Raw genomic sequence first — 27214 nt, 5'->3', positions numbered from 1 at the left:
GACCTCAGACAATGGGAGGCAGCCACATGTGGGAGTGCTGGAAATAAATCTAGTGTCTAGCTGATGGGAAACATTGTGTGAAGAAAAAGGAACTTGTCTGTCCAGAGGAATCTTTGCTGACTTTTTGTACTCTGACCCCATGTTTTTAAAAAATGAAGGACTTTAATTTTTTTTAAGTTCATTTCCAAACTGATACGTTTTTCTCACCAAACCTTTTTTACTGTTTCTATAAATATATGTGCTCCAATGTTTCTATTTTGTTTGTTTTTTCTTTCGGCCAGCTGTTTAGGTTAAAGTGGGTCACGTAGCACACACTCTTTTAAGGTCAATCCCAAATCTTGAGGTACCTTCTGTACATTACTGTTTTAGTACTTGTAACAGTGCCATGTTTGCATGATTGAAAAATGCATATTGCTCATTTTCATTTTTCTGTGATGTTCCAAAATAATCTTTTGGTATCTTTCATGTCAACTTAGATCATTTGTAAGACACTGATATGTTAGGACACCCTGACCTCCTTTGGCGAACAAGTAATAAGCAAATCTTATAGGCTGGGTACATGTAAACCTATCTAGCCTTGGGTAGATTTGCCAGTCCTCTGCACACCCCCACTCTACCCCAACAAATACTTGTGAAATCAATTTTTTGACAGTTGCCTCCATTAAGACTTCATATCTGAATTACACTAATGGAGTTTACCTTTTACATCCCTTTTTTTTTTTTTTTTTTTTTTTGAGACAGGGTCTCACTGCATCACCCCAGCTGGAGTGCAGTGGCACAATCATGGTTCACAGCGGCCTCAACCCCTTGGGCTCAGGTGATCTTCAGCCTCCTGAGTAGCTGCCATAGGCACCTGCCACTATGCCTGGCTAATTTTTGTGCTTTTTGTGGATACGAAGTTTCACCATGTTGTCCAGGCTGGTCTTGAACTCCTTGACTCAAGCAATCTGCCCACCTTGGCCTCCCAAAGTGTTAGAATTACAGGCATGAGCCACCACGCCTGGTCTACTTCCCTTTTAAGAGACCTATACAAAAGTTATTTAATGACAGTGGTGTCAGCAGTCTCAGAGGGTTGGAGGAAGAAGGTGGAAATAATGCAAGCATTAGGTAAAAGATTTAAACTTTTCTCCTTTGGAAGCCATGGGCTACGGTACTACTCAGACTTTGGTCATTGTGTCAGAGTCAAAATCAGAGATATGAAAGAAAAATACCACATATTCTCACTCATAAGTAGGAGCTAAATAATATATACACATAGAAGTGGGGTATGGGTTGATGGGCAGTGGGGACTTAGATGGTTGGCATGGGTGGTTGATGGCAGGTTGCTTGGTGGGTACAATGTGTGTTGCTACACTGAAGGCCCTGACTTCACCACAGTGCAATATATCACTGTAGCAAAATTGCACTTCTACCCCATGAATATATACAAGTTGTAAAAAACAAATTTTTAAAACCAGATAACTTGCTATATACCTATTTAGAGTAAGGATATGGTGCTGCCATCCCCATGTTGTAGAATTTATTTCATTTTTAAATGCTTGATTTAGTGTGAAAGGTAACAAATTGCTACTTAAGTCAGAAAGTCTGAGAAAGGAGGGTAAACATTACTGAAATTGTAGTCTTGGCCTTTATAAGAAGTGTAGAAGTTGAGTGCAAAGGGGACCTAGGTGAGATGATCAGGGCCCAAGAGTTTGTCCCCAGCTTGACTTCTGTCAAACTGTGTCTCTGAGAAGGATGTTTTTCCCTTCTCATTGTGAACATTCTACTCTCAAGGCACTGAAAGCTTTTATCATTGCCTGCTTTTGAAAAGGAAGTTATTGGACTTCTGCCTACTTTGGCTGCAACTGGAGTGAGAGGAGATGCAGGAAAGTGAGAAAGTGCTCTTTAACCTGGCAGTGTTTGCTTTACATGTGTTATGTCATGATAAGAATAAGTGGTGTCATTAAAAACATTAATGCTGCATTAGAAGAATGCTTCATTCTCTTATTTTGTATTTTGACAGTTCTGCTCCCAACCTCATTTTGCTAGAACTAGAAAAGTGTTTTTATTTTTCCGAGATGGAGTTTTGCTCTTGTTGCCCAGGCTGGAGTGCAATGACACAGTCTCGATTTGCTGCAACCTCTGCCTCCTGGGTTCAAGCAATTCTCCTGCCTCAGCCTCCCGAGTAGCTGGGATTACAGGCGCCTGCCACCATACCTGACTAATTTTTTGTATTTTTAGTAGAGACAGGGTCTCAGCATGTTGGCCAGGCTGGTCTTGAACCCCTGACCTCAGGTGATCCACCTGCCTCGGCCTCCCAAAGTGCTGAGATAACAGGCATGAGCCACTGTGCCTGGCTGAAAAGTGCTTTTAAAAAAGCATAAAATAATTTAATTTTTTTTGGAAGGAGTTTTAGAAACTTTAATTTTAGAAACTATCTGATTGTGATACATGCTAACACACTCATATACTCCCTCCTCCTCACACAACACACACACAGCCTCTCTTTGTCGCTCATAAAGTCCTTCAGAAGCTTTCTCAGTGTTTTTAGGAGTATGACAGAAGTCCTTACATGGCCAACAAGGACCTGCATGGTCCTTTCAACACTTATTTTGTCTTCCTCATCTTTCTTTTGTGCTCCCCCTTGTGCTCTCCTCCAGCCCTGCTGTCATTCCTCCACATGGAAGTCTTTTTTTTCCCACCCCGCCCAAGACAGAGTCTTACTCTGTCACCAGGCTGGAGTGCAGTGGCTCACTACAACCTCCACCTCCCGGGTTCAAGTGATTCTCCTGCCTCAGCCTCCCAAGCAGCTGGGACTACAGGCGCACACCACCACGTCCAGCTAATTTTTGTATTTTTAGTAGAGACAGGGTTTCACCATGTTGGCCAGCATGGTCTCAATCTCTTGATCTCATGATCTGCCTGCCTCAGCCTCCCAAACTGCTGGGATTACAGGCGTGAGCCACCGCACCCAGCCAGGAAGTCTTTTTTGACTCCTGCCATATTCTTCTGGCACTTCTTCCTTATACAGAGATCACACATGCACATTGTACATTTGCAGTTTATAAGCTCAAGTGAGTGTAGGAACTGCTGCTCTTTGGTTTTCTTGTTTGTTTGTTTGTTGCTTATTTCTGTATTTCCAGGATCTAACACAATGCTTGGTTAGCTGTACCCAAGTATTTATTGAGTACATGAATTCCATCCATTGTATTTTCTGTAGCTACCTGATCTTTGTTTGAACCTTTCAAGATACCTCATTCCATTTTGGTGTTCTTATTATAATAGAAATTAGAGAAAATATTTGCAACCAGAATGAGAAAAAGGTAATATTAATATACAAAGAGCTCATATAAGTTACTGAAGAAAATGTCTAAAGCCCTAATAAATAGGTAAAGAATGTAAATAGCTAAGTCACAAAAGAAATCTTAGAATGCTTAAAAGATCCAGGCGCAATGGCTCATGCCTATAATCCCAACACTTTAGGAGGCCGAGGCAGTGGGATCACTTGAAGCCAGAAGTTACAAGCCTTGGCGACAAAGCAAGACCCCATCTCTACAAAAAACAAAAAAAACCAGCCAGGCATAGTGGCACTCACCTGTAGTCCCAGCTACTCTGGAGCCAAAGGCAGGAGGATTGCCTTGAGCCCATGGGTTTGACGCTATGGTGAGCTACGATCGTGTCACTGCACTCAGCCTGGGCAACAGAGAGACACACTGACTCTTAAAAAAAAAAAATGGCCAAAAGAGATCTGAGAATAATTATCTTTACTAGGCGTCAAATAAGTGCAAATCAAAGCAAACTGCCAACTATTAGTTGAGCAAAAAATTTAATTGATAATCTATTTTTCAGAATGTATTGGTCTAGTTAGAATATCAATTCTCATCTTTCTGACAGAGTACTAGTCCTTTTAAATATCCAGTCACCTCTTTTCAGTTAAAGTTGCTGTCTCCAAGGAGTTTGCAGTCCAATTGGGGAGGTAAAATCTCAACTCAAGAAATGAGTAGTCAGCATGAAGACCCACTGATACCGTATTGCTTTTGCTGCTCTGGTTTAACTCTTTGCTCAGTCACTGTGAACTGTAAAACATGTAGCAGTTCTTCATCTAAATCAGCCTCCCTATCTATTTTCACTCACAAGAAGCAGCCTGTTACATAATCAGTGACTGTCTTTGTAAAGACATTTTTACATCTTTTTAATCTAAGACCCATCTAAGGCCCAACTTTAAGTCTTCGATCTTCCACTTAGTTAAATGTGTGACTTTTGGGAAATTGCTTACAGTACTCATTTGTAAAATTGGTAACTTACCTTATAGGGATTGTATTATTCAATTTGTTTATTCATTTTATGTATTCATTGAGCACCTACTGTGTGCTAGGCCTATTCTCAGGCACTGAGGATACAACAGTGAAGACCCATACTTGGGCAGGTGTGGTGGCTCATGCCTATAATCCCAGCACTTTGGGAGGCTGGGGTGAGAGGATCACTTGAGTCCAGGAGTTCAAGAGCAGCCTGGGCAACATGGCCAAACCCTGTCTCAACAAAAGTTTTTAAAAATTAGCCTGGCATGGTGGTGCATGCCTGTAGTCCCAGCTACTCAGGAGGCTGAGGTGAGAGGATGGCTGGAGGCCATTGAGTTGAAACTGTAATGAACTGAGATCACGCCACAACACTCCAGCTGAGTGACAGAGCGAGACCCTGTCTCAAAACAAAAACAAAAAAAGATTGTAGGCTTGAACAACCAGAAGGATGGAGTTTCCCTTAACCAACATAATATGTAAACTGTTTAGTCTGGCACATGGCACTTACTGGGTATTCCATAAAGAGTAGTTTATTTCCCTGAAATTTAGAGTAAGAGTGAAAGACTTTGATCCAGTGTACTTCTGTCCACCTACACAAGCAAATAGAATGTTTCACCAGAATAACTAGGTAAAAAATTTTATATGTAATTGGCACATTGGAATCCTTGTAAATTACTCCTGTTGGCCAAGAGACTTCTTTGGTAGAACTTGTGTTTTTCCGTATGACAATAATATAGTAATGGCAAATATATCAATAATAATAAAACTTTTTTTAAAAATTAAAGGGAAAATCTTACCAAATTGATGTTTCATTTTAAGGAAAATATGACTCTTTATGCCCATTTTTTTCCTTTCAGGATGTTGCCTTATGGCTGTTTAGCAACAGGAGATCGCTCTGGCCTCATTGAAGTTGTGAGCACCTCTGAAACAATTGCTGACATTCAGCTGAACAGTAGCAATGTGGCTGCTGCAGCAGCCTTCAACAAAGATGCCCTTCTGAACTGGCTTAAAGAATACAATTCTGGGTTAGTTTATTCTGTTTAATTATCATTTTTCTGTACAAACAGCCAAACAAATACTATATGCTCCCAATAGAAGTCATCAGTGTGTTAGAGGAAATATTAGTGTTTTTGATCTATTGCTTCAATTTCATGTTAGAATAAAATGACACATAGCCCTTTCTAAAGTCTTGTAGTTGGTGAATGTTGAATTCTACTTTATCTAGATCAAATTTTCGAGCTCTGCTGTAAAGTTACAATCCATGAATTTAAATATTTAAAGATAACATACTAAAGCCTTTGTTCAAGTGCATCATCTTCTCTAATTATGTGAATATATGAACCTAAGTGAGTTTTTAATGAGTTTGTAGATTGTGATTTTTCTAAACTAAAAAATGCAATGCTTGGAATTGTGGCTATGGTGTTAGAAAAGCACTAATATATAGGAAATAAAAGAATTTCACAGTGAGGGGAAATGGTCTGCAAGTGTTTTTGGCTAAAGACTTCAGACCCAGACACATTTTATCGAGGACTTTTTTAATATGAAAATCAGTTTCCAAATTTTGATCCTAAGGCCTTGTCTGTAGGGAATCTCTATTACTTACTTCTAATTGAAGTCAGTGACTTAAATGGTTGAAACTGCAGTGCTTAAGTCTTAAATATGAAATTGTAGTCAGTCTTTGGTCAAAACTAACAAAAATGTTCCCAACCCCCAGCATGATCTAGCAAAGCCATGGTCTTTTCTAACTACTCTACATGAGCCCACTCACAGCCCCACCAAAACACAGCTCCCAGGACATTTGAATGTCTGAGGCCCAGTTATTTAATGTCTTTGAAGGCAGCTCTCTCAGCCCAGCCCCTGTGATGACCACTCACACTCCCCTTGGCTGATCCACATGTTCTCTCATATGGTTTTGGCAGCTCTGTGTTCTCCTTACAATTAAAAAGGAAACAGAGGTATGGTTTGGGTCTCGCTGTACAAGCTTGGAGGCTGAAAACCTTTTTTGCTTCTATTCTTTTCTCTTGTTCAGGGATGACCTGGACCGAGCCATTGAGGAATTTACACTGTCCTGTGCTGGCTACTGTGTAGCTTCTTATGTCCTTGGGATTGGTGACAGACATAGTGACAACATCATGGTCAAAAAAACTGGCCAGGTGAGCTGCTCCTCAGGATCTGCCAAGGGCCTTAGTAATGCCATTACTTACGTATAGCATAATCTCCTGTGTAACTCAGCCAGATTCTTTAGTGATTCTCAGTGTCATGTCTTTGTCTTTACTTCCATTTCTCACCGTCTCTCATTTCATATACAGTCTATTACTTGTATTAATTTGTTTGCTTGCTTGAAGTTAGATGGTAAGCATTTATTTGTTTAAAAAATGATTGAAGGCTAGGCGTGGTGGCTCACGCCTGTAATCCCAGTACTTTGGGAGGCCGAGCAGGCCAGATCATCTGACGTCAGGAGTTTGAGACCAGCTTGGCCAACATGGTGAAATCCCATCTCTACTAAAAATACAAACATTCGCCAGGCATGGTGGCAGGTGACTGTAATCCCAGCTACTTGGGAGGCCGAGGCAGGAGAATCACTTGAACCCAGGAGGTGGAGGTTGCAATGAGCCAAGATCACCCCACTGCACTACAGCCTGGGCAAGAAGAGTGAAACTCCATCTCAAAAAAAAAATGATTGAAAAAATTTTTGTAGTTAAAGTGGCCTTTTCTTTCAATGTAAGAAATTGTATTTGGGATACATTTGTACCTAACAGAAGGGGCAGATAGGTACTGGATGTATTAAATTTAAAGATAACCAATGCTTGAAAAAAAAAGTTGGGATGAACCCCACTTGAGTTATTTTCTCTTTTAGAACATCATACCTAATCATATATGGGAGAAGGGAGAACAGTCGTGTGAGTAATAGCATTCTGGGGTACCTAGGGAATCTAGGCTGTGTTATTTATGAAGTGCTTAAGTTTTCAAATGAAAATTTCATTTTTCAGAGTGACATGCTTGCAAACATTTTTTGTATTAAGCAAAGACAGATGAGATATCTTAGATAATTTTTCAGTTTAGCCACCCTAGGAATTCCCACACTCGCGGCATACTAGAGTGAAAGTCGCTCTGGGTCACTGTGTGAACTTTGGTTCTGTAAGGGACCCAGAGTTTTGTATCTCCTGGGAAATCTGGATTAGTTCTGGCTTGGGCTTTGAGAGTTGATGTGGAATGAATTTGTAATGCACTATAATACATGAATGCACTATGTAGGATTGAGGAATCTTGTGTCCATACTTAAAAGGATTCCCTTGGACTTCTGGCCAATCACATTGAATACTTAGATTTATCTCCATTTTCTTCGGATAGACCTCTAAAACAATAATAAGGAATTAAGAAATATGTAAACTCAAGAAGTCAAAGATGATAGGAAAATAGGCCCTAGTGGGTGCAACATATTACCAGACTTGAGGGTGATAGAAAGTGAGATAGAGAAGTGGCAGTGACTCAATAGAAAGTCAGTACTTATAAAGGGGTACGCAAGTCTCATAAAAGCTCTGGAATCAGAGGCACCGTGTATACTGTTCAAGGAGGGATATAGAAAGAGGCTGAAACAGAACTAGTTGGCAGTTTATATATGGAACAATTAGGCACTCAAGTCCCCTTCCCTTTGCCAAGAAGGAGACAGATTTATTCTCTGAAGAAACTGGTTCTGACTCAAGCACACTTATTTCTACAGAGGCTACAGGAAAGGGTCCCATATTAAAAATGGAGATGCGTGAAAGTCGGCATAGTAAATGGTACAATCTGCAGCCACTTCCACTTGCTTTATTCTAAGAACACTGGCAGCCAGATGTATAGTTGACCCTCAGCGAGAGACTAGATGGTTCTATTCTAGAAATCTGATTAGTTCCATTGAAAAGTCCTATAGATCCGACAGTTGAGATTTCTCCCTAGTTTCTCTACAAGGAAGTCCACCAGTCAACAACCAAGCAAGCCTACCACGTACATAGAATTTTCATTCAGCTTTTTAGTGATTCATTGTTAAATATGAATGGTCAGCTAAGGATTAATCTACTTTTAAAAAATGACAATAATTGTTTATGTTTATCATGTACAACATATTGTTTTGAAATATCTCTTCATTGTGGACTTGACAAATTGAGCTGACCTGTGTATTACCTCACATACTTATCTTTTTTTGTGATGATAACATTTAAAACCTAGTGTTTCAGCAGTTTTCAGGAATGCAATATATTGTTGTTAACTATAGTTGCCATGTTGTAAGACAGATCTGCTGAACTTACTCCTCCTAAGTGAAATTTTGTATTATTTGACCAATATCTCCCCAGCGCCTACAGCCACCATTCTACTCTCTACTGGATTAGCAGACGTTTAAGGGAAGCCTCTACCATGAAAGATAGAAACCAAACAAGCAAAATAGGGAAGAAAAGAAAAGAAGTCTGGGAAAACAGGGTAACTGCAGTAAACAGAGGGTGATTTTAAAAATCAAAGCAAAAAAATACATTGTATCTTTAAAGTAATAATAGGATTCTGTCTTTTACAGTCAGAACATAGAGGTCTTGAAAATTAGAAATAGGAACAAACAAAAAGTTAAAATAGAAATAGTGTAAATATTTTGTAGCAGGCATAGTTGTAAGTGCTTTATATATAATCTAATGCCTTCAGGCCTGATGACAACCTTACAGAGTGGTGGTATTAGCCCCATTTTACAAGTGAGGATATTAAAGCAACAGAGAGTAGACGTATCAGGATTTTAACCCTGGCAGTTTGGCTCATATTCTTTTTTTTAATCCACCATGCCTTAATGTCTCCAAAAAAATATGATAAATAGAGAAAAGATCCAGAAACAAGAGAGACTCAGTCTAGGGAGGTATACTCTCAGCCTAATGGGAATTCCAGAAAGAAGGAGAATGTCATGAACCCAGGAGGTGGAACTTGCAGTGAGCCTCCTAGATCACGCCACTCACTCCAGCCTGGGTGACAAAGCGAGACTCCATCTCAAAAAAAAAAAAAAAAAGAAGAAGTGAAAGAGAAGAGGAAACAAGGGAGGGCACTTACTAAGCAAATAATACTAAGCCGTTTCCCAGAGCCAATGTTCATGAATATCCAGTATATCCAGTCAAAATAGCACAAAAATTATCTGATAACGGAAGAAAAACACCCTTACTAAGGACCCGCACTATGAAATTTCAGTGCATCAGACATAAAGAGAAAGTTTTAAAACTTTCCCAGAGACACAGCAGGCCACATAACAGAGTTTAGAAGTCAAAATGACTTGGCTCCTCAATAGCTACATTGGCAATTATAAGATAGTGCACGTTAGGCTTCATAATTTTGAGGGAAAATGATTTCTAACCTAAAATTGGATAACCAAAGTGGGTTTTTTTTTTGTTTTTGTTTTGTTTTTGTTTTTGTTTTTTTTTGAGATGGAGTCTTGCTCTGTGGCCCAGGCTGGAATGCAGCGGTGTGATCTCAGCTCACTGCAACCTCCGCCTCCTGGGTTCAAGCGATTCTCCTGCCTCAGCCTCCCCAGGCAGTCGGGACCACAGGCACACGCTACCATGCCCAATCAAGTATAAAGGGTAGAATGAAGACATTTTTCCAACTTGCAGGATCACAAAACTTGTCACTCCTCTGCATCTTTTCTCAGAGACTCTCAGAATAAGGGCATCTACCAAAACGAGCCTAAACCAATAATTCTCAAGTGGGGTGATTTTTCCCTCAGGGGCATTTGCTAATATGTGAAAACAGTTTTAGTTGTCATAACTGGGGGGTGGGGTAGTCTAGTGGGTAGAGGCCAGGGATGCTGCTAAACACCCATAGAGGACAGAACCCTGTATCAATTATATGGCCTAAAATGTCAGTAGTGCGAGTGTTGAGAAGCCCTGGTCTCAACCAAAAGAGAATGTAATGGGGGACACAGAAAACGGGCTCCAAATGGGAGAAGAGGAAAGGGAAGGCCCAGGATGATGGCTCTGCAGCAGCACCAGAGAACAACCAGCCTAGCTAGAAACCAGTAGATTACCTGACTGTCTGGAAAACAGTTTTGAAAATGATTTGTAGATTTGTTGTTGTTGTTTGATTTGTAGATTTTTAAGGAGAGTTTGGGAAGAATTAATGCCAAGGTCATAGGACACTAAGCTAAATGAATGAATGAATACATGCATACAGTTTTCTCAAGGAAAAAAGGTGAACAACATGTGAAAAATAAAAACACTGAAATTGATGTAACCAGAAATTATGACATAATGTGCCACAGTGTGTAGCATTATGCTAGCATAAAAGTACTAAATCTTTATCTTCCACAGTAAGAATAGTAATATACAATTAGGGAGCAAAAATGAGTATAAACATATTATTTAGAAAAATGGAGGCAGACACCAGGAAAAACACCTAGTGAGAAGAGTAAGAAGTTACCTCTAAAGAGTAGCACTCGATGTGGGGAGCTAGTAGGGCAAGGATGTACTTTTTTTTTTTTTTTTTTTTTTGAGACAGGGTCTTTACTCTGTCACCCAGGCTAGAGTGTAGTGGCATGATCATGGCCCACTGCAGCCTCGACCTCCCAGGCTCAAGCAGTTGCCCCACCTCACCCTCCTGAGTGGCTGGGACCACAGGTGTGTGCCACTATGCCGGGTTAATTTTTTCCTTCATTTGTAGAGATGGAGTCTCGCTATGTTGCCCAGGCTGGCCTTGAACTCCTGGGCTCAAATGATCTTCCTGCCTCAGCTTCCCAAAGTGCTGGGATTGCAGACGTGAACCACCACACCCAACCTGTACTCTTTTCTTGTTATGTTTTATAGAACTATTTTACTTTTTAAAAATCAGACATTTTAATTCTTTGGATGTATTTTTCTTTCTAAAGAGTCTCCTTTTCCACTAGATATCTACAGTTTAATATCAGGGTTATTTATTATTGATTGTAAAAGTCTTAAGAGTGTTAGTTAGATATGCTCTGTTCTCACCTGGCTCAGTGGACTATAAACAGAGGAAGAAGGGCTCAGATGAGGATGGGTATAGTTCCTGGGGGTCTAGGACTGTGGAGGTTTTGCCTTTATATTTGGAACCCACCAGAAAAAGGAAGGAAATTAAATCCCATTTGTTTTCCAGCTCTTCCACATTGACTTTGGACATATTCTTGGAAATTTCAAATCTAAGTTTGGCATTAAAAGGGAGCGAGTGCCTTTTATTCTTACCTATGATTTCATCCATGTCATTCAACAAGGAAAAACAGGAAATACAGAAAAGTTTGGCCGGTGAGTACTGCCCTTGTGCCAAGGCTGAACACTTCTAACATTTTCTCATCTGACCACCTGGTCTAGCATTTCTTAGCTGTGGTATATGTGGATCTGGGAGATATTCAGTCTGATTATAGGAAGCTTTTGGGGGGAATTTGCCTGTCAGATTATTGTGCTGGTTCAGAAATTCTCAGATAGGTGAAACAGAATGCTAGAAATTTAAAATAGTTATTGTATTTTTTTTCAATACTATACTACCTTTTACCTGTTTCAGAACATTCTCTGAAACTATTAAGACAGTTGATAGGAAAATGCTGAAAAGACATCTGCTGTCATTGTGTATGGAATACAGTAAGGGAACCAGGATTCAGGGCAAATTTTTAAATCTCTGATCTATTACTGACTACCTACATGTTCCCAAGCATAATACTTGTCTTTTTGCCTTTGTTTCATCTTAAAATGGGGACAAAAATATAAAATTAAGGGCTACTATGATGATTAGAGACATATCATGTAACCCACACATACTTAACAAATGATTGTCACTATCCCTTATAGTTCTGTTTGGGTTTCCTCAGAATATACCTCAGTGGGTCTGGTTTTCTCTTTGGCAAAATAAGGGGGATACTATTGGATGGTCCTCAGCCTGGCATGGTAGGTCACGCCTGTAATCCTAGCACTTTGGGAAGCCAAGGCACGCAGATCACTGGAGGTTGGGAGTTCAAGACCAGCCTGACCAACATGGTTAAACGCCATCTCTACCAAAAATACAAAAAGTAGCCAGGTGTGGTGGCGCATGCCTGTAATCTCAGCTACTCAGGAGACTGAGGCAGGAGAATTGCTTGAACCTGGGAGGCAGAAGTTGCAGTGAGCCAAGATCACACCACTGCACTCCAGCCTGGGAGACAGAGTGAGGCTCCATCTCAAAAAAAAAAACATTGGATGATCCTCTTGAAGGACCATCTTGAAGAGAAGAGAGAGGGCAGGCAGGATGACAGGAAGGAGTAAAAGCACTGACACTGATTGGGGGTACATTAAAAAAATTAGTTTCTGGAATCAGACCACAAATACAGAAACCAGAAGTATGTTCAGAAATCCTTGTGGATTATAATTATAACTGATTTAATAATCAGTTCTTGTGTCTCATAGAATTAAAAAGTCTAGATTATTAATAAAAATGTAATAGCCTTTCATCATAGAATTTCTATTTAGTTGTGTTTTTGAAAAATATATTTGTGATATTAGAGAGATTGATTGTTTTATGTAGATTTTAGTCCTGGGACAATTTTCACAGAAGTAAAAATCAGAAATGAACCTTTAGTTCAGTAGGAAGTTTCTTATTCTAATAGAAAATCTAGCTATGTTTTCTTAATTTCCTGTATGAAATGTGCTGTCTCCCCTCTAACACTGTGCTCATGTGATTTGCTGCACCACCCAAAGGTTCCGCCAGTGTTGTGAGGATGCATATCTGATTTTACGACGGCATGGGAATCTCTTCATCACTCTCTTTGCGCTGATGTTGACTGCAGGGCTTCCTGAGCTCACATCAGTCAAGGATATACAGTATCTTAAGGTATAAAACCACTTTTCCTTCTCTCTTGGACTTTGTGGGCATTGAGCTCAGTTTTAGCTGCCTGTTTTATTCAAGTGGCTGAAGGGAGTAGAACAAAGTCATTTCCTCTAAGATGGTTCTTAGTCAGGAGGGAAAGAATCTGGGAAGTTCACATAAAGGAGGAATTTTGAAGAGTAGCTTATAACCCAGAAGATTTTCCCATCAGTAGAAGGGGCATAAAGAAGACTGGTATTGGGCTATAGCCTTCTTACCCACATTACTGAAAGACCACAGATCAGGCGTGGGTTGGCACCTTGATTTTCAACAGCCTGCCTTTTTCTTGTCAGGATCTTAGTAGGTCTTGAGTCATCTTACTGGATTTGGGTGGTAGTGGCAAGCAGCTGTGTGTCCTGCAGTAATTATAAATTATTTTCGTCTTCAAAAACCTTTTGGAAGGAGTCATATTATCTCCTTATCTTGGGGTTCTGCCTCCTGCAGATGATATTTAAATAAGAACATGAAGCGTGCTGCCTGATGGTGGCTGGGGAGGCACAACCAATCCAGCCTCCTGCAGACTTTGATATTTGCACATCTCTACTGAAGTTACATAAAAACGTATTTTTCCCCTTCCACTTTAGGACTCTCTTGCATTAGGGAAGAGTGAAGAAGAAGCACTCAAACAGTTTAAGCAAAAATTTGATGAGGCGCTCAGGGAAAGCTGGACTACTAAAGTGAACTGGATGGCCCACACAGTTCGGAAAGACTACAGATCTTAACGATCAGCCTTCGCTCCTAATGTATTTGTTGGTGTCATTTCGTTTTCATTTTGCACTTGCACTAAATTGAACATGACCCTATCAGAGATGTTATAAAGGGAATGAAATCCTGGAACTCAGAGTTAAATTAAGAACAAGGCGTCCCACAGAACCTAATCTGAACAATCCCCGATGATTCCCTCTGCTTTTTGAATGCTTCCAAGACTTATCATGAAAACTGTCAATGGATAATCATTTCCTGCTGACTTTGCACGCCAAGGAATGCTACTAGAGATTGTTTCTGTTTTTGTTTGTTTTTTTCTAATATTTGGTACTTTCCCAGAATGGTGTAAATACTTCTTTTCAATGTTGTGACCAAGTATTGTCACTCAGCCAACAACTTTTCCACACCTGGGGATTGGTGGCTGTTCTTACTTTCCAAATGAGGCTAAAAAGAAAGGCATCTTTCTTCCCTTTTAAAATTGTTTAAACTGCAAATTATAATATAATTTGAATTTTTGATTATTTTCCAGAAGAAATCTTGTAAACCTGTGGATACTCATTAATTCTTTTGTTAATATTTATTTCCATGATAGCATCATTCCAGCCAGACTTGCTGAAAATCTACTGGTGAGGCAAATATACTATATATAAATATGCTACATATATATTTATAAGATTTCTAGTGGGAGTTCTATATAAATGTTTCTTTGGTATTCTTCAGCCTGTGATTTAAAGTTTTACAAAAAGCAGAGCTTTTTCCTAAGTTACTTTTCAGTTAGGTAACTGTGTGATCCAGTTCTTCCAGCTGCTTCTATAATGAGGCACATATTAATACAGTTTTTATATGGTATCTATGAAAGAGTTCACTTCATAGAGAATAATACTTGAGCAAATGTATCCAAGAAAGCAAGCAAATGAAAAGGAACCTATTTATGGAATAAACTCCAGATCTGAAATTCAGTATTTTAGAAAAATGCCAGCTCTTCTTACTGTATTTATTAAAACTTGTAATAATGTGATTTTTTTCAAGAACATTAGTTCAAATTGAAATGGTTTCATGCCACATGGAAATCTTTTAAGTTATTTGTTGAGGTACCATATATTTAGGGTGCTAGGGGCAAGTAATATTAATATGTGCAATAGGAACTACTGGTTTGAATGTGTAAATGGATGATCTCTCTGAGTTCTGGCAACATCCAGCAAAACTACTGCTTATTCTCCAAAGAATATTGGGAGCTCTCAATCCTCAGTGATATGGGAAAGTGAACTGAGTATTTGCCCTATGACTCAGTTTTCTATAGGAATTTTATTAAAGAATGTTTAATTTTGTTGTCCTTAACGTTCTCAGTCAAATAAATGAGTGAGCTGCTTTCGGCTGTTCTTGGAATGGGTGAGCCTCTTCTTTATGGGTAGAGTGGGCCTTTGGAACTTTGCACTGGAACTCCAAGAAATGGCCAAGTCGGTAGACAAACCAACCTCAGGAATAGGCTAAGGCCTATTATGGCCTCTTCCCTGACTTCTGCCCTTGTTTCCCAGCCTCATCAGGCATGGTGTAGGAAGCCCCTTGGACTTTGGTGGGAGCTTGAGGTAAGGAGCCATGCATATGGGAGGTGCCCTGCCAAGGCCAGACTGTGCTGCCTTGGAGCTCTTGTTCACAGGGCAGATGCCGGAGCAGTCCAGTTCCTTGGAAATAACTCAGCTGAGGATGGGAGTTGGCCTCTGGATTCCTCATTTCTAGGGCTGGTATAGACTGACTGAGACTTCCAGGAATAGGACTGTGGAAGGACAGGTTTATTCAGAGATCTTTGTCTAGTAGCCACCCACCACTTCATGAACCAGGCCGCAGGTCAGTGGTTTGGAGAATGGTGAACACTGCCAGGAAGAAATGGATACCATTCTTTCCAGAAGGGTCAGCCAAAAGGAGGGCCTTGATAAATACATGCCAAATCAGTGAATGTGGGTGTCTTTAAGAGCAAGAAAGGGAAATGAACTTCTCTGTGTGTCCCCAAACAGTCCTGGGCCTGAACCCAGGATAACTCTTGACCCCCTCCCCTCTGACCTCTTCTACAGGCCCCCACTCCAATGTAGCCAGGACAGTGTTGCTTAGTAGCTACTGAGCATTCCTAGCAAGCACTCCCTACAGACTTTTTGAATTGCATGTCTGTGACCTTCAAGAGCTCTGGTTGGGCCAGAGAGAAAAAGGTAGAAGGCAGAAGGATAGCTACGCTCCGGCACGTTAGGACTCCAGACTGTGCGAACAGCTTCCTATGTAGGATTGGTTACCCCATGTCTTGACTCTTGAGCACTCTGACCAACAATGGATATTATCCCAAAACATTTTAATTCCTATCTTTTGGTCCTTTCCCATGTTCCCCTGAAACAAGGTCTTAGAAACTGTACATTTCCATACTTGAGGATAGCGTCTGTGTCTACTTGGATCTGGCGGGGGTAGGGGCTGGGACGGGGCAGGCAGTGCAGAAGATGACTGTTAAAAGTAATTCTGGAGTGCTCACCTCCTGTCTATAGGCAGACCCTGGACTCCAGAGACCAATATTTGTAATCCAACTCTGCCTTTGTTACCCTTAAGTAAGGTATTTATTTCTCAGGGTTTATGCTTCCTAGTTGATAAAATGAGACTATTAATACCTACCCCACTCAACTTCTCTGGGGTAGGGAGGGCCTGGGTTAAAAGTAGGGATAGGAACTTGTGCTGAGCCCCAGCTCAAACAAACTCACTTCTTTCCTTGCTCACCCCTCTCCAAGACTACTGAGGGAAGGAACTTTGGGGAGGAAAGCCCCATCCAGTGTTCTATCTTTGTCTCCTCTCTGGGGAGACCCTCCGGGGTATTCTCAGTTCTTCCTTGTCCCAGACAAGGACAGACAGCCTGTAACATAGGGGTCACTTGTCTACAGAAGGTGAAAGATTGGTCTGTGGAATAGAGAGCAGATAGGTACCATGCCATGTAACCCTGCCGAGTGGGGATGAGCAGCTCTTAGAAAGGAGGGGGCAAGGGCTGGAGTTCCTTGGAGGGGGAAGAGTGATGGGAAGAGCTCGCTAGGTACAGCATATATGCAGGCTTGGAGGTGAGAAAAAGCGGGATTCATGGGCACTAACATGCTCAACAATTGTTTCTTTCCATCTGCCTTCCCATTCCTCCACTCCAGAATACTACACCTCTTCTCAGGGATCTAGCCCCATCCTCATGGAGCTGCTTCCTCCTTCAGTATATGGCAGTTTTATCCTCTTCTCCAATGATGGAAAATCTATCTGACATTATCTTCTCAGCTATTCCTACTCTAAGATGTATACGAACATTTTAGAACCCATGATTCCTTTTCAATTTTGACAAAGCCTAGGTTCAACAACTTAGAAATTTTCGCCTTCCAGACCCTCCCTCTCTACCTTCCTCTCTCCTACCTTTTTTTATTATGAAAAATAAAGTATAGAGAAAGGTGCATAGACACTTAACAACAATAACATTAATGTATAAAGCAAACAGCCATGTAACCACCACACAGATCAAGAACATTACTAACACCTCAGAAGTCCTTCAGGCTCCCATTCCTGGTCAGGAGTCCCTCCCCCTTGCCAAGGAAGTCACTATACCCTCTCTTATGGCAATTATTTATTTCTTTTATGTTAGAATTTATGCTGCCTACTTTTTTAGTCAGGTTTTTTCACTCAGCGTTGTGTTTTCAAGATTCAGCCATGTAGTTGCAAATAGCTGTACTCATTTATCATTGTATAGCATTCCATTTTGTGGCTGCCACATAATTTTATACCCTTTCTACAGTTAGGATACATACAGTTTGTTCCTAGCTTGAGGCTATTAGGAATAATACGTGCCACTATCATTATAGTTTATCTCCTGGTTCACATACGTACATGTTTCTTTGGATGTATATACTTTGGGTGTCATAGGATTATGTATATGTTTATCTGGACTGGGTAATGCTACAATAAGTGGTTGTACCAATTTCTTCCTCTTCCAGTGGTACATGAGAATTCTTGTTGCTTTACATTCTCAACAAAACCCAGTTAATTTTTAGCCATTCTGGAGTATAGAATCAATTGATTTTCGTTTCCTTAATTAGTAATAAAATTAAGGGTTTTTTATTGTTTTTGACCATTTGGATTTTCTCCTTTGTGAAATTCCTGTTTAAATTCTTTGTCCATTTCTTTATTGGGTTACTTGTCATTTTGGCTTTTTGGGTTGTTGGTTTTTTGGTTTTAGTTGTTTTGAAGAAGGGTTTTTTTATTTTGCTTTTTTTTTGTTCTGTGAAGTTCTATATATTCTTTTGGATACAGGCTTTTCGTCAGTCATAGGTGTTAAAAATCCTTTCCCACTGTGTGTATAACTTTCCTTCTCATTCTCCTAATGGTTTCTTCTAATAACACAAGATCTTAATTTTAATGTTGTAAAATGCGTCATTCTTTTTTTGGGGGGTTAGTACCCATGTGTAAGTGTTTAGATTTCTTTTCTCTGAAATCTTGAAGATATTCTCTTGGATTATCCTCCACACACTTTATATTTTTACCTATCCCATTTAGATCTGTAGTTTACCTAGAATTGCTCTTTACAGTGTGAAGTTCCAGTCAATTGTTTTTCCCTTATGGGCACCAAATTGTATCATTCCTCAGTTTTCGTTGAAGGGTTAAGTAACGTGTCCATAGTCACAGAGTAGTTGATGGAGCCAGTATTCAAACCCAGGAAGAAGCCTGTTTCAATTATCTGTGCTCTTTACTCATAATGCCTCAATACACATGTTAGATTTATTGGGTTCCACAAATAGAAACCTATGGAAAATTTGAATCAAATTGCATTTTAGGTTGAGACAAATTGTCATTTCCAGAATATTGAGTTTTCCAAAGTATGTAAGTGGAATACCCATTTATTTAGATTCTCTTTCATTTATATCCACAGTGATTTATAGTATTCTGTGTTTACATATTATATACATCATTTGTTAGATTCCTGGGTAAGTGATTTTACTGTAAATTTCATTGTTGTTAATCTATAGCAATCATTCTCAAAGTGTGGTCCCCTGATGAGGAGCATCAGCATCACCAGAGAGAACTGATTAAAAATGCAAATTCTTAATTTTTAATTTTTGTGAGTACATAGTAGGTATACATATGGGGTACATGAAATATTTTGATACAGGCATATAACATGTAATTATCACATCAGGGTAATTGGGGTATCCATTACCTCAAGCATTTATCCTGTGTTACAAACAATCCAGTTATACTCTTTTAGTTATTCTAAGATCGACAATTAAATTATCAACTATAGCTACTCTGTTGTGCTATCAAATACTAGATCTTATTCAATCTTACTATTTTTTGGTACCCCTAGAAATGCACATTCTTGGTGGGGCCCGGCAGCTCACACTTGTAATCCCAGCACTTTGGGAGGGTGAGGCCGGGGGATCACCTGAGGTCAGCAGTTCAAGATTAGCCTGGCCAACATGGTGAAACCCTGTATCTACTAAAAACACAAAAATTAGCTGGGCATGGTGGCTGGCTCCTGTAATCCCAGCTATTCAAAAGACTGAGGCAGGAGAATCGCTTGAACCCAGGAGGTGAAGGTTGCAGTGAGCCGAGATCACACCACTGCACTCGAGCCTGGGTGACAGAGTGAGACTCCATCTCAAAAAAAAAAAAAAAAAAAAACAGAAAAAAAGAAATGCACATTCTTGAGCCCTGCCCTGGAGCTACTGATTTAGAAATGGGGGTGGAGCCCTAAAACCTGTATTTAATTTAGTTAATTAATTTATTTTTTGAGATGGAGGCTCGCTTTGTCATCCAGGCTGGAGTGCAGTGGTGTGATCTCGATTCACTTCAACCTCCGCCTCCCAGGTTAAAGCAATTATGTCTCAACCTCCTGAGTTTAGCTGGGACTACAGGTATGTACCACCATGTCCAGCTAATTTTTGTGTTTTTAATAAAGACAAGAGTTTCACCATATTGGTCAGGCTGGTCTTGAACTCCTGACCTCAGGTGATCCACCTACCTCAGCCTCCCAAAGTGCTGGGATTACAGGCATGAGCCACTGCACCCAGCCAAACCTGTATTTTAATAAAGTTCCAGAGCAAAGGTCCATACAAATACATTTGATGTTTGTATTTGGCAGACTTACCAAACTTTTTAATTAATCCTAACTATTTATATGATTTTTTTTTTTTTTTTCTTCAGACAGGGTCTCACTGTCACCCAGGCTGGAGTGTAGTGGTGCACTCTCGGCTCACTGCAGCCTCTGTCTCCTGGGCTCAGGTGATCCTCCCTCCTCAGCCTCCTAAATAGCTGGGGCCACAGGCATGCACCACCACACGCAGCTAATTTTTTTTTTTTTTTTTTTTTTTAAGAGACAGGGTTTCACCATGTTGCCCAGGTTGGCCTCAAACTTCTGGACTCAAGCAATCTGTCTGCCTCAGCCTCCCAAAGTGTTGGGATTATAGGCATGAGCCACTAAGCCCGGCCTGTATAAATTATTTTGATTTTGCATGTATCACCTGAAAGTAACTATGACCGTGTTTCTTCCTTTCAACATTTTATTTCTTTTTCTTGCCCTTCTGCAATGAATGGTCCCGAATTCTAGTAAAAGGCTGAATAGAGGTAATACTCAACCTCTTGCTGAAGGGTGAGTTTTCAATACTAAGTATGGTTTTTTTCCGTCGATGTTTTTTTGTGGATATCTTTTTTTTCACCATGATACATAATTTAGTGGAGAGACAAACTATTCACACAGAGATGATTAGCATCACACAGCGCTTTAAGCAGATACTGGCAACACTGGAACTCACCACAGTAGCGATGAGAGAGGCTGCAAAATTATTAAAGTAGTACATCATGTGCTACAGTTAATTTTATGCAGTTATGATTTAATACTGCATTTTTGTGTTCCTATTTTTCTCTTTTAAAAAATTTTTTTTAACTTTTAGGTTTGGGAGTACAAGTGAAGGCTTGTTACATAGGTAAACTTGTGTCACGGGTTTGTTGTACAGATTATTTCATCACCCAGGTATTAAGCCCAGAAGCAGAGAAGATAACTATTGAGTACTGGGCTTAATACCTGGGTGGATCTCTTTTATCAGACTAAAGAAGCTACCTTAGCTTTCTAATTTGCTAAGGGGCTTTTTAAAAAATAATTAATGGATGTGGAAATTTATTAAATGATTTTTCTGCATTTTATTCAAGTGATCCTAAGGTTTTTCTCATTTGGCGAGTTATGTTTCAACATTAAACGAAGTTTGCATTCCAGCAATGAGCCAAGTTGATTGTCATTTTTTTTTTGTTGTCTGTTTTTTCTTTTCTTTTCTTTTTTTTTTTTTTTTTTTTTGAGACAGAGTCTCGCTCTGTCGCCCAGGCTGGAGTGCAGTGGCCGGATCTCAGCTCACTGCAAGCTCCGCCTCCCGGGTTTATGCCATTCTCCTGCCTCAGCCTCCTGAGTAGCTAGGACTACAGGCGCCCGCCACTTCGCCCGGCTAGCTTTTTGTATTTTTTTAGTAGAGATGGGGTTTTACCGTGTTAGCCAGGATGGTCTCGATCTCCTGACCTCGTGATCCGCCCGTCTCGGCCTCCCAAAGTGCTGGGATTACAGGCTTGAGCCACCGCGCCCGGCCTGTTGTCTGTTTTTTCAAGAGGAAGTCTCACTTTGTCCCCAGGCTGGAGTGCGGTGGCATAATTTCAGCTCACTGCAACCTCCATCTCCTGGGTTCAAGTGATTCTCCTGCCTCAGCCTCCCAAATAGCTGGGATTACAGGTGACTGCCACCAAGCCTGGCTTATTTATTTATTTATTTATTTATTTATTTATTTATTGTATTTTTAGTAGAGACAGGGTTTCGGTATGTTGGCCCAGCTGGTCTCGAACTACTGATCTCAAATGATCTGCCAGCCTTGGCCTCCCAAAGTGGTGGGATTACAGGCATGAGCCAATGTGCCCAGCTGATTGTGAAGTATTTTTAAATGTGTATTCCTGGATTTGATTTGCCAATATTTGAGGGGTTTGCATCTTTTTTTTTTTTTACTCAGTGGTATTAGCCCATAAGTTCCTTTTAAGATCTGTGTCAAGTTCTTTTAGGGAAGATGTAACCAACATGGCTCATGAGGTGCCTGGCACTCACCTCCTCCACAAAGCGGGACCAAAGCAGCAAGTAGATAACCACACGTCAAGTAGACTAAGAGAGAACACTAGAATTCACCAGGAAAATGACAGGGCACCTCTGAGGTACAGGAGAGAGAAACAAAGAAGCACCCAGCCCAGCTGGAATTGGCTCAGAGCTGGGATGAACTTGCCATTACTAGGAAAAGGTAAGGGGGAGATTCCCAGCAGTCCACATTCCCACCAGGGATACATACAGTTCTAGCCACCAGAGAGTCCCTTGGCCCTTACAGGCCCTGAGCCTAGTATAGGGAGCTGCTTGGAGTTCACAAAACTGCATTGTTCAAGAAAAGGAATTTACACTGGATCCCACTCACCCCCAACACCCAAGCAACTGCAGCATGGTGCCATTATGAGAGCTCAGCCCCCACCAGACTACATCCTGCCCTGGGACTCAACAGCCCCTGCAACTCCACATTCCTGGAGCCCCACTGACATCCTCCCACAACCACCTAGAGGACTGCAGCATTGCAATGCCAGCTGGACCCAGTGCTATGGCCAGTTCTTCAGCACTCTAGCCCACATAGTATCCTACACCCTAGAGAATGGGTGGTGAAGCACATCAGGGAGGCTGCCCCAAGGACAAACGGGGCCAAAGTGTACATTCCCTGCAGCCTGGCAGCTGACTGCCCAAGACTGCTGCCACGGACTTCAATCCTGCCCTTCCAGCAGCAGGGCCACCTCATACCTGTACATGCTGTGAAGAGACCTAAGGAACAATCCTCCCTCACACACCATCCAAGGGTGTGAGGACAGGCCTGTCAAGTTCACTCCTGCTGTCCGTGCCTGCATGCACTTCTGGGGGCCTGAGGACAGGCCCAACCCACCCATGCATGCTACCTAGGAGCCTAGGGACTGCGCTGGCTAGCCCATTGACACCTCCACTGGCACTCATGCATACCACCCAGGGGCCTGAGGGCCAGCCTGTTGACATTACTGCCACTGTCAATACCACAACCGCTACCCAGGGCCCCGAGGACCCACCTGCCTGGCCTGCCACTACCACTGCCAGCACTTGAGCCTGCCATGTGAAGTACACCACCCAGGCAACTGAGGACTGGCCCATCTACCCTTCTGCTGCCACCACTGGTGCTAGAGGACTGGCTCACCTGGTGTCCCTATCCCCAGTGAAGTCCCACTACAACCTACATAACCTCATCTTATTGAAGACAACGTAATAAGATAAGATAAAGCAGAAGAAATAATTTCTGAACTGAAGACATGTTTTTTGAAATAACCAAGTCAGACATAAAAAACAGTAAAGCAAGCCATGTGACATATGGGACACAAAAGAACAAAAATTCAAATTTGGGGAGTTCCAGGAGAAGAAACGGGCAAAGGTATAGAAAGTCTATTTAGGCCAGGCATGGTGGCTCAAGCCTGTAATCCCAGCACTTTGGGAGGCCGAGACGGGCGGATCATGAGGTCAGGAGATCGAGACCATCGTGGCTAACACGGTGAAACCCTGTCTCTACTAAAAAATACAAAAAACTAACCGGGTGTGGTGGCGGGCGCCTGTAGTCCCAGCTACTCGGGAGGCTGAGGCAGGAGAATGGTGGGAACCCGGGAGGCGGAGCTTGCAGTGAGCTGAGATCCGGCCACTGCACTCCAGCCTGGGCAACAGAGCAAGACTCTGTCTCAAAAAAAAAAAAAAAAAGAAGAAAGCCTATTTAATGAAATAATAGCTGAAAACTTCCCAGGTCTTGCAAGAGACATAGACATTTGGAAACAGGAAACTCAAGAGATTCAATCTAAAGAGGTCTTCCCAGAGGCAAATGGTAGTCAAACTGTCAAAAGTCAAAAACAGATAATTCTAAAAACAGCAAAAGAAAAGCATCAAACCACATATAAGGGAATCTCCATCAGACTAACAATGAATTTCTCAGCAGAATCCTTGTAGGTCAGGAGAGAAAGGAATGAAATTGTCAAAGCACTGAGAGAGAAAAAAAGAAACTGACAACCAAGAATCCTATGTCCAGCAAAGTTATCCTTCAACAATGAAGGGAAAGTAGTCTTTCCCAGAAAAACAAAAGTGGAGATGATTCATTACCACTAGACTAGCCCCACAAGAAATATTTAAGGGAGCCCTACACTGGGAAACAAAAGGACAACATCTACCATCATGAAAACTTATAGAAGTAATAAAACTCACTGGTAGAGCAGATACACAAAACAGGAATAGGAATGTTGTTACTCTAAAACCCACCAAATCATAAAAGAAAGTAAAAAGAAGAATAAAGGAAGAAAGGATATGCAGAACAATCAGAAAACAACAAAATGACAGGAAGTCCTCACCTATTAATAACAAGCTGAAACGTAAAAGTTTAAGCTCCCCCAACTAAAAGATACAGACTGGCTGAATGGCTAACAAAAATAAGACCCAAATATATCCTGTCTACATGAAACTCATCTCACCTATAAAGACACATAGACTGAAAATGAAGGGATGGAAAAAAATACCTCATGCAAACAAACCAAAAGCATGCAGGAGTAGCTACACTTACTTATATGAAAGGAGAGTTTAAGTCAAAAAACCATGAGACAAGAAAATTATAATAAAGGAATCAATTAGGCAAGAGGATATAACAATTGTAAGTATCTATGCACCCAACATCAGAAACTCAGATATGTAAAACAAATATTATTAGAGCTAAAAAGAGAGACTAATACAATAGTTGGGTATTTCAACACCCCCACACTCAGCATGGGAGAGATTATCTAGACAGAAAGTCAAGAAACATTGGATTTAAACTGCACTTTAGACCAAGTGGATCTAACATTTAGAGAACATTTCATGCAACAGCAACAGAAAATAAATTCTCATGAGCACATGGAACATTCTCCAGGATGGACCATATGTTAGGCCATAAAACAAGCCTCAACAAAGTTGTAAAAATTGAAATCATATCAAGTATCTTCTAAGACCACACTGAAAACTAGGAATCAACAACAGGAACTTTGGGAACAAATATGTGGAAGTTAAACAACATACACCTGAATAACCAATGGGTCAATGAAAAAAGAAAGGAAGAAAGTAAAAATTCTTGAAACAAATGAAAATGGAAAAACATACCAAAACATTTGTGATGCAGAAAAAGCAATGCTAAGAGGGAAGTTTATAGCAATTAATATCTATACCTAAAAAGTAGAAAGATATTGAATAAACAACCTAAAACATCCACCTCAAAAAACTAGAAAAGCAAGAACAAACTAAACCTAAAATTAGTAAAAGGAAAGAAAGAATAAAGAGCAAAGCAAAGCAAAATGAAATAGAAACTGAAAAAATAAAAATAAAAAGAATCAACAAAATGAAAAATTGGTTCTTTGAAAATATAAACACCATCAATAAACCACTAGCTAGTCTAACCAAGAAAAAGAGAGGATCCAAACAAATAAAATCGGAAGTGAAAAAAGAGACATGGCTGTGTGCGGTGGCTCACGCCTGTAATCCCAGCACTTTGGGAGGCCAAGGCAGGCAGATCACCTGAGGTCGGGAGTTCGATACCTGCCTGAGCAACATGGAGAAACCCTGTCTCTACTAAAATACAAAATTAGCCAGGCATGGTGGTGCTTGCCTGTAATCCCAGCTACTTGGGAGACTGAGGTAGGAAAATCACTTGAACCCGGGAGGCAGAGGTTATGGTGAGCTGAGATCGCGCCATTGCACTCCAGCTTGGGCAACAGGAGCAGAACTTCGTCTCAAAAAAAAAAGACATTACAACGGATACAACAGAAATACAAAAGATCATTAGAGACAATTATGAGCAACTATAAAATAACAAAAATGGAAAACCTACAGGAAATATATACATTCCTGGACACATACAACCTACCAACATTGAACCAGGAAGAAACAGAAAACTCAAAGATACCAATAACAAGTAATAAGATTGAAGCAATAATAAAAAACTCTCCCAATACAGAAAAGCCCAGAACCAGATTTACTGCTAAATTCTAACAAACTTATAAAGAAGAAATAACACCGACTTTGCAGATGTCGCCACTGGGAGCCCCATATTACCACCCATGGTCAACCCCACCATTGCCGTCGATGGTGAGCTGTCGGTTTGACATTGCCATCGACAGTGAGCCCTTGGGGTGTGTCTCCTTTGAACCTTTTGCAGACAAGTTTCCAAAGCAGAAAACTTTCATGCTCTGAGCACTGGAGAGAAAGGATTTGGTTATAACGGTTCCTACTTTCAGAGAATTATTCCAGGGTTTATGTGTCAGGGTGGTGACTTCACACGTCATAATGGCACTGGCGGCAAGTCCATCTACGGGGAAAAGTTTGATGATGAGAGAACTTAATCCTGATGCATACAGGTCCTGGCATCTTGTCCATGGCAAAGGCTGGATCCAACACAAACAGTTCCTAGTTTTTCATCTGCACCACCAAGACCGAGTGGTTGGATGGCAAGCATGTGGTCTTTGGCAAGGTGAAAGAAGCCATGAATGGCTGGGCGTGGTGGCTCATGCCTGTAGTCCCAGCACTCTGGGAGGCCGAGGTGGGTGGATCATGAGGTCAGGAGATCAAGACCATCCTGGCTAACAAGGTGAAGCCCCGTCTCTACTAACATTACAAAAACAAAATTAGCTGGGCATGGTGGTGGGTGCCTGTAGTTCCAGCTACTCAGGAGGCTGAGGCAGGAGAATGGCATGAACCCAGGAGGCAGAGCTTGCAGTGAATTCAGATCACATGACCACTCCAGCCTGGGCAACAGAGCAAGACTCTGTCTCAGGAAAAAAAAAAAAAAAAAAAAAAAAAAAAAAAGCATGAATATTTGTGGAGGCCACGGGGACTTTGGGTCCTGGAATGGCAAGACCAGCAAGAAGATCACCACTGCTGACTGTGGACGCTAATAAGTTTGACTTGTGTTTTATCTTTTTTGTGTTGTTTTGTTTTGCTTTGTTTTGTTTTGTTTGAGATGGAGTCTCACCCTGTCCCCAGGCTGGAGTACAGTGGTGCAATCTCGGCTCACTGCAACCTCCGACTCCCTGGTTCAAGCAATTCTCCTACCTCAGCCTCCCAAGTAGCTGGGATTACAGACACACACCACCACACCCAGCTAATTTTTGTATTTTTAGTAGAGATGAGGTTTCACCATGTTGGCCAGGATGATCTTCATCTCCTGACCTTGTGATCTACCCGCCTTGGCCTCCCAAAGTGCTGGCATTACAGGTGTGAGCCACCGTGCTCAGCTGACTTGTGTTTTATCTTA

General features: G+C 41.0%; 1 protein-coding gene across 6 annotated transcripts in view; it reads left to right on the top strand.

The window, feature by feature from the left end:
- Positions 1 to 15219, top strand: part of PIK3CB (phosphatidylinositol-4,5-bisphosphate 3-kinase catalytic subunit beta) — a 190269-nt gene extending 175050 nt beyond the window's left edge. For 5 of the 6 annotated variants that reach the window (XM_030934620.1, XM_010366748.2, XM_010366749.2 and 2 more), the window contains 5 exons: positions 5135 to 5302; positions 6307 to 6430; positions 11391 to 11536; positions 12959 to 13091; positions 13709 to 14145. In XM_030934620.1, coding sequence (XP_030790480.1) covers positions 5135 to 5302; positions 6307 to 6430; positions 11391 to 11536; positions 12959 to 13091; positions 13709 to 13846 — 709 coding nt within the window. In that variant the 3' untranslated portion in view covers positions 13847 to 14145. Of the gene's footprint in view, positions 1 to 5134; positions 5303 to 6306; positions 6431 to 11390; positions 11537 to 12958; positions 13092 to 13708 lie in introns of all 6 variants that reach the window. The other variant, XM_030934615.1, reaches the window with a different exon arrangement.
- The last annotated feature ends 11995 nt before the right edge of the window (positions 15220 to 27214 follow it).

Source organism: Rhinopithecus roxellana, chromosome 1 (assembly GCF_007565055.1).
Source record: "Rhinopithecus roxellana isolate Shanxi Qingling chromosome 1, ASM756505v1, whole genome shotgun sequence".
Taxonomy (NCBI): Eukaryota; Metazoa; Chordata; class Mammalia; order Primates; family Cercopithecidae; genus Rhinopithecus; species Rhinopithecus roxellana.
This window is presented reverse-complemented; position numbering and strand designations above follow the sequence as displayed.